This window comes from Arachis stenosperma, chromosome 7 (genome assembly GCF_014773155.1).
Source record: "Arachis stenosperma cultivar V10309 chromosome 7, arast.V10309.gnm1.PFL2, whole genome shotgun sequence".
Classification (NCBI taxonomy): domain Eukaryota; kingdom Viridiplantae; phylum Streptophyta; class Magnoliopsida; order Fabales; family Fabaceae; genus Arachis; species Arachis stenosperma.
The window spans coordinates 2,108,172-2,124,120 of NC_080383.1; the positions used below are offsets into that span (position 1 = coordinate 2,108,172).

The 15,949-nt window shown below is 32.5% G+C and overlaps 2 protein-coding genes and 1 pseudogene across 7 annotated transcripts; all 3 read left to right on the top strand.

Annotated features, from left to right (window-relative positions):
• The first annotated feature begins 2,431 nt into the window (after positions 1-2,431).
• On the top strand, positions 2,432-5,663 carry LOC130940156 (receptor-like protein 9DC3). Its single transcript, XM_057868206.1, has one exon. The coding sequence runs from the start codon at positions 2,451-2,453 to the stop codon at positions 5,652-5,654; it is 3,204 nt and encodes a 1,067-aa protein (XP_057724189.1). The 5' UTR covers positions 2,432-2,450; the 3' UTR covers positions 5,655-5,663.
• Positions 5,664-5,732: 69 nt separating this feature from the next.
• Positions 5,733-7,927, top strand: LOC130940157 (uncharacterized). Of its 6 annotated transcripts, none has more exons than XM_057868210.1 (5): positions 5,733-5,809; positions 6,578-6,724; positions 6,898-6,986; positions 7,199-7,348; positions 7,454-7,927. In XM_057868210.1, exons 2-5 carry the CDS (start codon positions 6,613-6,615, stop codon positions 7,607-7,609), a joined length of 507 nt encoding a protein of 168 aa, XP_057724193.1. In that variant the 5' UTR covers positions 5,733-5,809; positions 6,578-6,612; the 3' UTR covers positions 7,610-7,927. The 6 variants fall into 6 exon arrangements, with proteins under 6 accessions (XP_057724193.1, XP_057724192.1, XP_057724195.1 ...); XM_057868209.1 differs by lacking the exon at positions 5,733-5,809 and adding an exon at positions 5,845-5,917; XM_057868212.1 differs by lacking the exon at positions 5,733-5,809 and adding an exon at positions 5,968-5,985.
• A 4,012-nt stretch (positions 7,928-11,939) lies between these two features.
• Positions 11,940-15,283, top strand: LOC130941173 (receptor-like protein 43; annotated as a pseudogene).
• Positions 15,284-15,949: the final 666 nt, after the last annotated feature.

Consider the following 15,949-nt stretch of genomic DNA (forward strand, 5'->3'; position numbering starts at 1 on the left):
TAATAATCCACGCATAACTTGAGAAATCTCAAGTTAGGCGCAGCTTTGGCCGAATTGATGGAAGAGAAGTATAAACTATTATATATTGTTGGAAAGCTTTAGAAGTTAGCTTTCCAACGCCACTAGAATAACGTCAATTGGACCTCGGTAACTTGAGTTATTCAGGTTTGAGTGCAGAGAGGTTAGGGTTGACAACATCATTCGCCTTCTTCTCTTTTTCTGCGGAAACTCCATCAAATCCATCCGAATGCTACCTAAAATAAACAGAATTGCACACGACTCAAAGTAGCATCCATAGTGACTAAAAGATAATTAATTCTTGATTAAACTCAACAAATTAAATGCAAATTCACTAGGAAAAAGGTAAGAAAGATGCTCACGCATCACCGTTCGCGCAGGAAAGACAGCCACCATTGTGCTTCTACTTCACCCTCCTCGCGTCCCAACGCGACTCCCCATCGCTCCCCCAACGCACCCTCGTCGCTCGCTACTCCCCATCGTTCGCCACTCGCACCCCACAACTCTCCATCCGTCGCGACGCAGCCACCACCACCAGGTTCCCATTTGCGATGTTCGATCAACTACTCCGATCTATGGCGACTCCTCCACTCGTCGCAACGTGCCATCGCAAGTCCTCTCACTGTCCTCGCAACGCTGTCCAAGATGTCATCACCGGCCACCTGCGACTCTTCTTCTCCTCTTCCTATTTGGTTTTGAATGATTTTTTTAACTAGTTTTTTTATGTTTCTTTTTTCTACATTTCAGATGATTCTTTTTATTAGTTTTGGATGATTTTTTCCTATGTTTTGTATGTTTTTTTCTTAGGATTTGGATAATTCTTTTTATTAATTTTGGATGATTCTTTTTCCTATATTTTGGTTATTTTTTTTAGGATCGGATTTGGATGATTCTTTATCTTATGTTTTGGTGTTTTTGTTTTTTGGAAAGAGGAATTAGTGTTTGCGTAATAAATGGTAAAAGGTGAATTAGAGTAAAAAGAGACAATTAATAATCATTAATTTTTTATCTTTTAAAAAAAAATTTAAATAATCACTAATTAATGATAATAATTAATGTGTTATTAATTAGTATAGAATATAATTCAAAAATATTAGTTGATTTATTGTTGGCTAAATCCCTCTTAATTTCCTAGCGGGATTGGTAAGTTAAGAGAAAGTATAGAGAGCCAATGAAGTATATGTATAATGTGTACAATGGGGGATTAGAGATATTCGATTCAGTAGGATATCAGATATTTATTATCCCTGGTATCCAAATGGTTATTCTGGATAATATAAGTGTATTGTGTTTAAGAAATTAGTAGTATTTTATTTTAAATGTTTATTTTTTAACTTATATTAAGTCAAATAAATAGTCTAATATACATATTGTACAAATACTCCATTAACTCCTTAGCGGGATTGGTAAATTAAACATAGTGATAAGAGTTACGATAAATATGTACTAAAAATGTGTAGTAGTGTATGTTGGATCACTCTTTGATAATATTTTAATCTTACGGGCTTTATTGGTCTCAAATAAATATTAGATAGTTATTGTATACCATGCAACACACGTCTCCTTTTTTCTTTTCCTTAATTTACTTCAGGCTAAGTAAGCCAATATATACATATAGTTGGTAGATAGATATACATATATATATATATATAGATGATATATAAAAAGGAAACAATATATATACCCAAGAGATCGTTTGGGGAGAATTTGGATAGCTTGATCAAGTTCCCCTGAATCACGAAAACTGATTCAATTAGCTTCCGCCTCTTCACCCTCCTTCCCTCTCTAAATGCCTAAAACATAATAAATTAGAAAACAGATTCAGAATCATCCAATTTACAAAGAAAAAAAACATCCTAATGCCTAGTATAAACACTATCTACGTAGAGATTTTGGATTCATCCAAAGGTATTTTGCTGATTTTTTGCTGGAACCATCTTAATTCTCTAGCATTATTGTTTCAATTATTATATCAAGCTCATCAATGGTTTAAAGTTTAAACACAAGCTAAGGGGTGGTTCCTTATATTCCAATTATATATATATATATATATCAAAAATGAAATTTAAATGTACGAAGTTCATCATATTTTAATTTGATGATTGGAGTAAATATAAAATATCATTATTGCTGTATCCAAGACCGGTTATGATATATAGAATAATATATAATTATACTATAGCCCTAATAATTATTAATAATACTCTAAGTAGAGAACCACGTATATCTAAATCTGACGTTAGAACTGTTAGAAGAAAACTACTTAGACTTTGATTTGGTCTTATTGGACATTGATAAACTGGGAGAGTATGAATATTATTTGGTAGGAGTAGTTTTCAATATAGAAATCATGTAAGTGATGGGTTGGCTATAAATACACGGATCTTGATTTATGGTCTGAGTCACATAAAACCATAAAGGAATAATCAATAATGATGTTGGTGGTTGTTAGAGTGGTGGTGTGTGTCCACATATTTATGCTGTTTCACTTTGCATGTTTGTCTTCTGAGTCATGCGATTTAGAGGAGAGCTCTGCATTGCTTCACTTCAAGACCCAACTCACTACTAACACTACATTTTTTGATGGATGGTATGAGCATGAATGCCCCAATGCTTATCCAAAGATGAGTACGTGGGAGAATGGGACAGATTGTTGTTCATGGATGGGTGTCACGTGTGATTCTCTGTCTGGTCACGTGATTGGCCTCGATCTAAGTTGCAGTGGACTTGTAGGTATAATCCATCCTAACAGTACACTTTTCCATCTTACTCATCTCCAAACACTCAACTTTGCTCACAATTATATCTATAATTCTCAGTTGTCATCTCAGTTTGGTGGGTTTATGAGTCTTACACACTTGAATTTATCTGATTGTGAATTCAAAGGTGAAGTTCCTTCTCAAATCTCACACCTTTCCAAATTACAATCACTTGATCTCTCTTCGAATTATGATTTGATGTGGAAAGAAAGCACTTGGAAGAGAATGTTGCAAAATGCAACAGCTTTGCGTGAGATTATATTGGATGATACAGACATGTCTTCCATTAGCATAACACCAAGTCATTTGTCCAATTGGTCTTTCTCTTTCTCTTTGGTTACTCTTAGTCTTGTTTTTACAGGAATAAGCGGAAACTTGACAAGTCACATTCTTTGTTTACCCAATCTTTATGAGCTCAATCTATATGGAAATAGCAACATTCAAGTCCATGTTCCAAAGTTAAATTGCAATACTTCTCTTAATTTTTTAGATCTTTCATGGTGTCAATTCTCAGGATCACAAATCCCTTCTTCCTTTTCTAACCTCACACATCTAACTTCTTTGCACCTATCTGGAAGTGAATCCAATGGTTCAATCCCATCCTGGCTCTCAAATCTTCAACATCTCACTCACTTGGACCTTTCAGACAATAGATTTAGTGGCTCAATCCCATCATTGTTCTCAAACCTTCAACATCTCACTTACTTGGACCTTTCACACAATGAATTCAGTGGCTCAATCCCATCATTACTCTCAAAACTTCAACATCTCACTCACTTGGACCTTTCAGGCAATAGATTTTGTGGCTCAATCCCATCATTTCTCTCAATCCTACTCTCAAACATTTCACATCTCACTCACTTAGACCTTTCATTCAATAGATTTAACGGTCAATTTCCAAAAGTACTTGGTCAATTGACCAAATTACAAACACTTATTCTGACAGGTAACAATCTAGGAGGGAAGTTATTGCTATCTTCATTAGCTAACTTAACTCAAATTTCTCGATTGGATTGTTCTCATAATAAGTTTCAGGGGCCTCTACCTAAAAAAATAACAGGTTTTTCAAGTTTGACTGAATTGATTTTAAATGATAACATGCTAAATGAGACAATTCCATCTTGGTGTTTCTCTTTGCCATTTTTAACATCCTTAGATCTATCAAATAATCAGTTTACAGGGCATATAAGTTCAATCTCATCCCATTCCTTGCAGTATCTACAGTTATGTGGGAATAAGTTACAAGGAAATATTCCAGAATCAATGTTTAACCTTGTAAACCTCACTGACTTATGTTTGTCTTCAGGAAATTGGAGTTATTCCCTTCATTCACCACTTTTTTCCAAGCTTCAAAAGCTTCAAAACCTTGAAGTCCTTTCTCTGTCAGGTTTTAATTCATTGATATTAGATTCTAGCACCAATTCCAGTTATAATAGGTTCTCCAACTTAGAAGCATTGCAGTTGCTTCAGTTCGATTTAACTAATTTTTCCAAAATCTCATGGAAATTTCCAAAGTTGCAAATTCTCGAACTCTCAGAAAATAAACTTGAAGGAAAAATTCCCAAATGGATACGTGATTCACATTCATTAGAGTCTTTGGAACTTTCACATAACCAGTTGTCATCAATAGGCCAATTCCCATGGTACCAACTTGAATACCTTGATCTTAGTTTCAACCTGCTAACTGATGACAATATTTCCTTCCTTTGCAATGCAACTTCTCTCCAGGTTATCAACTTGTCGCACAATAAGTTCAGAGGCACCATTCCACAATGTGTTGCCAATTTATCTTCCCTTTCTGTTTTGGATCTACAGACAAACAAATTTCATGGCACTTTGCCAAGTAACTTTTCCAGGAATCTCAACACATTGAATCTCAATGGGAACCAATTAGAAGGTCATTTGCCTAGATCTCTGTCCAACTGCAAAGATTTGATGGATTTGAATCTTGGCGACAATCAGATTAAGGATACATTTCCACATTGGGTTCAAAGTTTACAGATTTTGGAAATATTGGTTTTACGATCCAACAAGTTTTATGGGCCGATAGTCAGCTTCAAAACCAAAGATGCGTTTCACAGTTTAATTATTTTTGATATCTCATCCAATAAATTTAGTGGCCAATTACCAAAAAGCTACATAAAAGGTTTCCAAGCCATGAAGAGTGTTGTTGGAGCAGAAGTGCAAAGCCGCTTCTATTACATCAACAGTGGTATTGGCTTTATAATAGGCTCCATTGACCTAGAATACGATGATTCTGTGACTGCAACAATGAAAGGGCTTAGAACCAATTTCGAGAAAATTCCAAATTTTCTTGTAAGTATTGATTTATCAAGTAACAGATTTGAAGGAGAGATTCCAGATGAGTTTGGAGAACTTGGTGCACTCATAGGACTCAACCTTTCACATAACAACCTCATTGGTCCTATTCCACGCTCTCTGGGAAATTTGACAAACCTCGAATCACTGGACCTCTCTTCAAATATGCTTGATGGCGAAATTCCTGCTGAGTTGACCAATCTGAACTTTCTTGCATCCTTGAATCTTTCCAACAATCATCTTGAGGGATCAATACCTCGAGGAAAACAGTTTGATACATTTTCAAACGATTCCTATGAGGGAAACATAGGGCTATGTGGATTGCCATTGTCAATTCAATGCAACAACAATGTCCCTTTGCAACAAGATCCACCTTCTGAGGCTGAGGACAAATTTGGATTTGGTTGGAAACCAGTGGCAATAGGATATGCATGTGGAATGGTGCTTGGAATAGGATTGGGATTTTGTGTTTTCTCAATTGGAAAGCCTCAATGGCTTGTGATCATCTTTGGAGGCAAAAGAATCAAGAGGAAGAGCCGTAGAAACCGGCGTGCATGAACAACTTGTTGGGGCCACTCTTAATGGAATGTAAATATGTAGTAATAATTTATGCCTTGTGCTGCTGTGTCTTTTTATATTTGTTTTGAGACTTCATTTTTTTTTCTTTTACATAACCGCAAGTCTTGGTGATATTTATACTTATTTATGTATTTGTAAGTGTGTCGTTGCAAGTAAATTATGTTTTATAGCATATAATTGTCTCTTCAATATATTATATATTTCTGTTTTCGTTCAAATTTAACAAAATTCGTTAGTTTCAGGTTCTTCACTTAATTCTACTGTTTAATCTCCGAACTCCTATCCAAGCGCACACTTGTCAATATCTTTAGTATTCTCTTTCTCTATTTTAATATAAACTAAGCGATCTAAGCCAAAAGCAGAGAAGAAAATCATTATTAAAAAAATAACAGATACTACAGAAGCATTTTTTGTGATAAAACTGGATTTTACCTTATTAATAAATGTTTTTGGCAGAGAAAAAGGAAGGCTTAAGACATATCACGCTTGAATGCATTTGGGACTTGGAAAAATAACAGAATACTCTTATGTCTTGTGCTTCTAGTTGTTAATTACATTGTTGTACGGGTTTTACGTATGACGTTAAGAGAGTGAGATGCTGAAGGTTTGAAACTTGAAAGTGATGATAGGATATAACCGCTTAAGTAACTTGCCGACAAAATCAAAGTTAGATACGTGTAACACCTTGTTTTGGATGTTACACTACTAGAACCTACAGTACAATTTGTTCTCTTGCTACTTTAAAGATTGAATTGAAATAGCATTGTTTGTCTTTACTGTTTCCTTGAATGTCAAACATACTAATAATAAGACCTTCTTTTTTTTAATGAAACCTGCACACTAAGTGTTTGTTAAAATTCCTCTAAGGAATTCAGCCTTACGGCGTTGTATTTGTAACACAGGTTTTGGTTTTGACGGTGCTTAAGACTTGTACAACATGGCTCAATTGAATGTGCCAGTGCTACAGTTCAACAATTCTTCTGTCTTCAGAGTCCCTCCAACGACACTGTTTATTTGCTTTCAGACACAAAGTAGAAGTAATTCCTCATGTAAGTTCTGCTGAACTGAGTTTTTGTTTTCTTCTTAAATGTGTGTGTTGTGTCTTAGATTTTAGTCTCTTGCTTAGTCCAGTGCAATATATAGTCTTTGGCATCTGAACATTTATACTATGTTTCATTTAACTTTGGATATTAACTGATGTGAGCTTTGAGTTTTCTTTCAGGGTTAACTAAGAAGCTATTAGTGGTTGAAGCAAGAGCAAATGCTAGAACAGAAAGTCCAAAAATTCGAAACAGAAGGATTCAGAAAAAGGTTTGACTTATATTCATGCCGAGAGAAAACAGCATTTTTGATTTCATTATGTGTTAGTAAATCCTTGGGGCTTTGGCATGATTTTGAGGTATTCTGTAAACTCATTTTATATTTTCATCTCAGTCATATGGCACTTCAATGCTAACAGCTGACTGTTATGCTTTGCTTTCTTTACTATTAATACGATCTTTTTTTTCTTCTTTTTTCTTCAGTTCAATGGAACTGCTAGAAATCCAAGGCTTTCAGTATTTTGCTCAGAGAAGCAATTGTATGCAATGCTTGTAGATGACAAGAATAAGAAGTGTCTGTTCTATGCAAGCACAGTGCAGAAATCGATCCGAAATCCCCCATGCAGCACTTCTGTAAGTAGTCCACCTCTTATCGACATGTGTTGGAACTCTTCCACCTTTCTAAAATAATCTTTTTTGAGTTTTGGCTCCTTGTGTTATGGTGTAACATACTTATAGGAAGCTGCTAAACGTGTTGGGGAGGCACTTGTCAAAGCCTGTGCAGACCTCAACATAAATGAAATATCGTCCTATGATCGCAATGGACTTTACCGTGGACAAAGGTTGGAAGCCTTTGAGATTGCCATTTCCAGTTATGGATTCTTGCCGGGATAGGTTTGTGTCTGAAAGCTTGAGCTCTTTTGTCAAATATACAACCCACTGGAGTCAATGCTTTTCTATGTAGACATTATAACTTTTCCAGATTAGTAGGCTTTAATCTCATCATGTGATTAGTAATTGCTGAAAAGTAGAAGAAAGGAACTAGAAAATCAGTGGTCCAATTGTTATGGAACTTGAAGTCATTTTCATTTCTGAATCACATTGTTTTTACATTATGTCATGCACGTCCACCACCTGGACAACACCTTATGAATTACAAGAAGGGGAGAGATCATCAAATCTTTGAAGACAAACTTAACATTATAAATATTAAATAAGATCTTATGGTATGCTTGGTTGGAAGTAAAAACAGAGTGCAAAATTTATAGATAAGCTAAATGAGTAAAATTATATAAAGTTTATTTATAAAGTGAGACAATTAAATAGCTTTAACAATTTTGTTTGCAACATCATGTATATTATATATGTATGTATATCTTTCATCAAATTAGTTACTAAGTTGTAAAAATCGTATTGCACCTCTTTTACTTTATCAGTTTTTTTTTTTTTTTGGTCACTTGGTCGTGACTTTTAATTATTAGTTTGTGAAACAAAAATGTATAGTCTTGTTGTAGTGCAACTTTTGTTGGTTACTAAGCAATGCAACTTTTGGGTTCACACAGGCATTAGTATGTTTCTCGACGCTGTATTTTTGGGCTCTTAATGGGTCTATACCTTTTTTTTGGGTTACCTATAGGATCCGTCAGTCCAACAAAACAAAAATTAATCTATATGAACTTTATTTAAGAATCTGACCAATAAATTACTGCATGCATAACCAAGTTGGGTTGGTCTAGTGGTTAGTTCACTAGTCCGCTTAAGCAAGTGTCGGGGGTTCGAATCCCGCCTTGTGCATGCAGCAACTCATTGGCCAGCAGCAAACCCTTAAATGGAGCTCAGTACCGCGACGGATTAGTCCTTGACCTGCTGGGTTGGGGGATACTGTGGGAAACAAAACCCTTAAATGGAGCTCAGTACCGCGACGGATTAGTCCTTGACCTGCCGGGTTGGGGGATACCGTGGGAAACAAAAAAAAAAATTACTACATGCATAAAGTAAGATTTAAACTTCGGATACTTAAATAGACGAATGAGTTGATAACTTAACCCACCCAAATTGATTAATGGTTCTATACTTCTATTGCTAAGAGCTCTACATAAAGAGGGAAAAAAAATACTTTTTTAAGGCATATAATGTATGGTAATTTTTAAATTAATAAATTGTATGGGCCAATTGTCAACTTCAAAACTAAAGATGAATTTTCAAGTTTTTAATCAGAGTAAATATGTAAATTCTCAAGTTTAATTGGATAATTTTTAATAATTTTTTATCATTTTAAAAGGTCTTAAAATGAATCGGTTCTTTTGTAAAAGAAATAATTTGTGTTATAATAATATTTTTTTAAGATTTAATTGTTGTATAATAAAATTTAGGTTTAATTAATTTGTAGGTCTTTATAATTTTATCAAATTTATAATTATATTTTTATATATATATATTTTTTTTAATTAGGTTTTTATATTATTTTTAATTTTATAATTAGATATTTTTTATATCAAAAATGTTAAAATTAATAAAATATTTCTTTTAAAAAATATGTGATCAAAGATTTAATTAAATTATTAATTATGAATACTTTTAATTTATAAAAAATTATTCTATTAACTCTAATATTTTTTTACTCTGACAAAGACTAAATTACAAAATTAAAAACAATATAAAGACTCAATTAACAAAAAAATAAAAATTTAATTATAAATTTGATAAAATTATAAAAAATAACAGAATAATAAAACTTAAAATTTACCAAAAATTTATTTATCTAGTATAGAATATAAATATTAGATTTTTTGTTTAAAATACAGAAAGACCAATTTAACTAATAAAGATAATTATAAAAAACTTTTAATATAATAAAAAATATTTAAAACTAAAATTTGTAATTTAAAATCGTTGAACACCAATTTAAATATTTTCTCATTTTTTTTTATATCTTGCAATAGGAATATAGGATCACGTCAATTCATCCCAGCAAATACGACGTTATTACAAATTTTCAAACCCTTTCCTCACTTCACACGCTTGACTGTTGACTCAGTTGACTGCTTGACTATCGGGATTGGGGAGCCAATATTTTTTTTTTTTTTTTGAATAAGGGGAGCCAATATAAATAAATATAATAATATAAGTATTATTTATATAATATCTAGTGTACTATTCCTGTATTCCATGAAGAAAATTTTAATTAACTCTATACCTTTTAAAATCATTATCACGCTACTTTCAAGTTTCAAGTATATTGGGTAATAATATTTATGACTATTCTACTTATTATTTTAAAAAACATAATAAAAATAAAAATAAAATATGTAGACTGTTTTTTTATATATATAATAATTTGATATATATCACTAATGTTTTTATTAATTTGATAATATATTAACAGATAATAATAACAATACCAAAATATTCACAATTTATTTAGTTTGATTCAAAGAATATTTCCAATATATCTTTCTTATCACGTAATTAAATATTGTAGTAGATAATTACAATATAAGAAAAATTGCATTAAACTAATTTGTGTCATAAATGATTTCATTTTCCTTTAATAACAAATCCTACCTGTGTTATTTTTACAAAACAAATTGTATTGAATTGATACTCTCATTCCAACTCTTCTTTCTCGTTTGACTCGATTCAAAGACTAATGAAATGAAATTATTTTCCAACACGCATCCATGACGCTATTTTTCCATATGTAATTTCCAGTCATTTACATATAAACTATTAACGTGAATTCATGGACAAAGACGTTTGGGCAGTCAAGCTAGTGAAACTTATATTTTAAAATGGAAGGAGCATTTTTTTTATTTAATTAGTTTTAACAAGACTCATTTCATCATGTAAAAGAAGATTTTTTTTAATTTATTAGATTTAAACCATTAAGAATATAAATTTATTAGTCTTTATTCTTGTGAGATAACTTTTAAAATTAAGTCAATATTACTTAATTATGACTAAATAAAACAACTAATAAAAAGTGCTTCTCTTAATTGTTAATTTGATATCAGATTTTTAATGTATATTATTATTATTATTTTTCTTTTACTTCAATAATTAAAGGCAAAAATTGACAACACGGCTAAAGAAAAACTTGAGACAAACACTGTATGCAAGAGATGGACATTTCTTCTACAACACCTTCCCTGCCTGCATGCACGACTTAGGTTCTACTTTCTTTTGACTTTGGATGCATTTGGTTTTCCATTTTCTTTCTTGATTATCCCGTGCATTCTCATCACTAACCAAACGAACTTTTGCATTATTATGTTGTTAATCACAAATCTTACATGGATTGCTTGCAGAATGGGGAAGACTTGAGATGGTGTTGTTGAAGGGCTGGACAAAAAATAGTTCATTATTTAGAATAGTGTTTGGCCTATACGCTATACAATATCAAAAACAAAAATGGTGTTTGCCTGTTTATACACTAAAATTAACTAATAAAATTAGCTATTATATATTTATGTATAAATATATATTTAGTTTAATTTATTTTTAGTGTGTATTTTATATTTTTATGTGTATTCTATAAACTAATTTTAGGGACTAATTTTGATGTATACGTAATATAGTTATATTAAAAATTACATGAAATTAATTTTTAAGCAATTAATATTAGTCAATTTTTTTTATGAAAAAGTCTAGGAGGTCAATACTTTTATTAAAATTTAGGCAATACTTAACAAGTAAAAGAAAAATAAGTAATCCCACATCATTATATGTAATTTTACACTATTAAAATACTAATGATGACTAATTAGTTATTAAAAATCATAAAATCTGCTAATCCCCTAATACTTTTCTTTTTTTATGATAAAATTATTTTTTAAATTTTTTATTTAAGATTAATTATTAGAATTTAAAATATAAAATTTACCGTATAAAATTTAAAATTAAAAAAAGTTGATATTAATTGAACAAATTAACTCTCTAATTAAACTGATATTATATTATTGATAATGATGTAACGACGGTGTATATATAAAATCGGTTTAGTTAAGTAAATAATGATTTTTGTATTATAAATAATGTAAATAATGGACTTTAAAATTGACTTAATAAAGTAAAAATACACTACACCCATACAAAAATCACAAATAGAAAGAAGAAGTTATTATATACATAACTACATTATTCACTAAACTCATTATCTACCTATACTCTTCCATATAAAAAAATGTGTGCTGTCTATTATATTATATAAATATAATGACTGAAAATGAAAGAAATAGTCAAATTACAGGGTACGTATACATACTTATAAATGACCCTTATTTAAAAGTTTAAATTTAAGTCGTCCATCCTGTGTATGGTCAAATACTTAAGTAGTTAAGTTAAACACAGATTAATGATATAATAAAGTCCATAAGATTAATTCCAATATAATTAGATGGCTATAAATAGATGGTGGCATACCAATACCATTCTGCAATTAAAGTAAAAAGCCATTACATATACACTTGGCTTGTTGTGGCACAATAATAATCAATGGGGTCTTTTATTAGAGTGGTGGTGTGTGTGCATATGTTTATGTTGTTCCACTTTTTTGCATGTTTGTCTTCTCATCATTCATGCCATTCAGAGGAGAGTTCTGCATTGCTTCACTTCATCAACACTGAACTCAGTTTTGACACCGACTTTTTTTATGAGGATGACTGGCCCCATGCTTTTCCAAAGACGAGTACGTGGAAAAATGGGACAGATTGCTGTTCATGGATGGGTGTCACGTGCCATTCTGTGTCTGGTCACGTGATTGGCCTGGATCTTAGTTGTAGTACACTTAGAGGTAAAATCCATCCTAACAGCCCTCTTTTCCATCTTACTCATCTCCAAACACTTAGCCTTGCTTACAATTCTATCCATGGTTCTGAATTGCCATCTCTGTTTGGTGGGTTTGTGAGTCTCACACACTTGAATTTATCTCATTGTCAATTTGAAGGTGAAATTCCTTCCCAAATCTCACACATTTCCAAATTACAATCACTTGATCTCTCTTCGAATTATGGTTTGATGTGGAAAGAAACCACTTGGAAGAGAATGTTGCAAAATGCAACTGCTTTAAGAGAGATTGTATTGGATGATGTTGACATGTCTTCCATCACTACAACTTTCTCCAATTGGTCTTTCTCTTTGGTTACTCTTAGTCTTATTGATACTGGAATAAGGGGACATTTGACAAGTCACATTCTTTGTTTACCCAATCTTCATGAGCTTTATCTGTCTGAAAATATAAACATTCAAGTCTTTGTTCCAAAGTTAAATTGTAGTACTTCTCTTAGTATTTTGGATCTTTCACTGTGTCAAGTCCCAAGATCACAAGTTCCTCCTTCCTTTTCTAACCTCACACATCTCACTTACTTGGACCTTTCATACAATACATTTAGTGGCCCAATCACATCATTGTTCTCAAACCTTCAATATCTCACTCACTTGGACCTTTCATACAATAAATTCAGTGGCTCAATCCCATCATTCTCAAACCTTCAACATCTCACTCACTTGGACCTTTCATTCAATGCATTTAGTGGTCCTGTTCCAAACTTTATTGGTCAGTTGACCAAATTACAAACACTCAAACCTAGGAATAACAATTTAGGTGGGAAGTTATTGCTATCATCATTAGCTAACTACTCAACTCAAATTTCCATCTTGGATTGTTCTCATAATAAGTTTCAGGGGCCTCTACCTAACAAAATAACAGGTTTTTCAAGTTTGACTGAACTGTATTTAAATGATAACTTGTTGAGTGAGACAATTCCATCTTGGTGTTTCTCTTTACCATTTTTGATCGCCTTAGATCTATCAAATAATCAGTTCACTGGACACATGAGTGCAATCTCATCCCATTCCTTGCTGGCTCTAAACTTATGCGGGAATAAGTTACAAGGAAATGTTCCAGAATCAATGCTTAACCTTGTAAATCTCAGTGTCTTGTGTTTGTCAGGCAATTGGAGTGGTCCGCTCCACTTTTCACTTTTTTCCAAGTTTCGAAACCTTGAATCTCTTTCTCTTTCAGGTTTTAATTCATTTTTACCATGTTCTGAAACCAATGTCGGTCACCAGTTCACCTACTTGTTGGAATTGAAATTGTTTCAGGTTGATTTAACTAATTTTTCCAAAATCTCGTGCGAATTTCCAGTGTTACAAACTCTCGAATTATCAGAAAATAAACTTGAAGGAAAAGTTTCCCAATGGATACATGATATGCATTCATTAAAGATTTTGAAACTTTCACATAACCAATTGTCATCAGTAGGCCAATTCCCATGGTATCAACTTGTATACCTTGATCTTAGTTTCAACTTGTTGAGTGATGACAGTATTTCCTTCATTTGTAATGCAACTTCTGTCGAGATTCTCAACTTGTCGCACAATAAGTTCAGAGGCACCATTCCACGATGCCTTGCCAATTCATCATACCTTGAGGTTTTGGATTTGCAAATGAATAAACTTCATGGCACTCTGCCAAGTACATTTCCAAGGAATCTCATTTCATTGAATCTCAATGGAAACCAATTGGAAGGTCATTTGCCTAGATCTTTGTCCAACTGCAAAGATTTGATGGATTTGAATCTTGGCAACAATCAAATAGAGGATAGATTTCCAAATTGGCTTCAAAGGTTACAGAATTTGAGGATATTAGTTTTACAATCCAATAAGTTGTATGGACCCATTGTCAGCTTGAAAACCAAAGATGCCTTTTCTCATCTACTTGTTTTTGATATCTCATCCAATAACTTTAGTGGCCAATTACCAAAAGCCTACATAAAAAGTTTCCAAGCCATGAAGGGTGTTTTTGGAGCAGAAGTGCAAAGCAGTTTTTCTTATTTCAAAACTTTTAGTTATACAAGCATTTCTACCATAAACATTCGAAAAGACTACGAGGATTCGTTGTCTGAAACAATTAAAGGGGTTAGATTAGATTTTGAGAAAATTCCAACCATTCTTGCCATCATTGATGTCTCTGGAAACAAATTTGAAGGAGAGATTCCAGATGTTATTGGAGAGCTTCATAAACTCAAAGGCCTCAACCTTTCACATAACAGACTTGTTGGTCATATTCCCCACTCTTTGGGAAATTTGACAAACCTGGAATCATTGGATCTCTCCTCAAATATGCTTACTGGGAATATTCCTACTGAATTGACAAATCTGAACTTTCTTGAAGTCTTGAATCTTTCCCAAAATCAATTGGTGGGACCAATACCCAGAGGAAAACAGTTTGATTCATTTTCAAACGATTCCTATGAGGGAAACATGGGGCTATGTGGATTCCCATTGTCAATTCAATGCAATAACAATGTCCCTTTGCAACATGATCCTTCTTCTGAAGCTGAAGACAAATTTGGGTTTGATTGGAAACCAGTGGCAATAGGATATGGATTTGGAATGGTGCTTGGAATTGGGTTGGGATATTGTGTTTTCTCAATTGGAAAGCCTCAATGGCTTGTGATCATGTTTGGAGGCAAAAGAATCAAAAGGAGGAGCCGTGGAAACCGCCGTGCAAGAACCACTCTGTTTCAGCTTTTGTTGTAATGTAAATGTGCAATAATAATTGTGTCATGTGGTGTTGTGTGTTTTTATATTTTGTTTGAGGCTGTAATTTGGTTATTTCTGTTGTTTACATTATGTGTTGTATGCAAGTCTTCGTGATATTATACTTGCTATTTCTTCCATATTTGTAAGTGTGTTGTTACATATATATGATGTTGGAAGTAAATTATGTTTTTGAAGTATATAGTCGTCTCTCTAATATAACATATTTTTCTCTTTTCGTGCAAATCCAACAACATTTTTTGCTTCATTCTACTTTTTAGTTTTCTAACTCCAAACCAAGCACATATTTGTCAATATCTTAAGTAATTTGTTTCTCTATTTTAACTTAAACTTGGCCATCAAAGCTCAAAAAAGAGAAGATAATTGTTACAAAAACAGATATTATAGAGATGTGAAATTGAACAAGAAAATAGCAAAGTAAGAAGCAGCTTTTTGCAATAAAACTAGGTTCTGCCTTTAATGTTGATTCGTAGATTTTTCATTTCCATGAATCTAAAAAATGGAATTTCAGATTGTCCAACTAATAGTATCATTTTCCAAATAATTATAATAAAATTGAACATAATACAGTCCAACGTTAGATACATCAGACGTGCAATTGTGATGTTCCTGATTCCTATCATGTCAATTTCTTGTGCACTAATCCAAGGTTTGATCTATTTAAGCACTTTG

What these genes read in the sequence shown, in the direction of transcription:
- LOC130940156 (XM_057868206.1), top strand. Translation starts at nt 2,451, where the DNA reads ATGATGTTGGTGGTTGTTAGAGTGGTGGTGTGTGTCCACATATTTATG.
- LOC130940157 (XM_057868210.1), top strand. Translation starts at nt 6,613, where the DNA reads ATGGCTCAATTGAATGTGCCAGTGCTACAGTTCAACAATTCTTCTGTC. An exon ending in ACAGAAGGATTCAGAAAAAG is followed by an intron (nt 6,987 to 7,198) that starts GTTTGACTTATA and finishes TTTTTTCTTCAG; the next exon opens with TTCAATGGAACTGCTAGAAA. An exon ending in ATCCCCCATGCAGCACTTCT is followed by an intron (nt 7,349 to 7,453) that starts GTAAGTAGTCCA and finishes ACATACTTATAG; the next exon opens with GAAGCTGCTAAACGTGTTGG.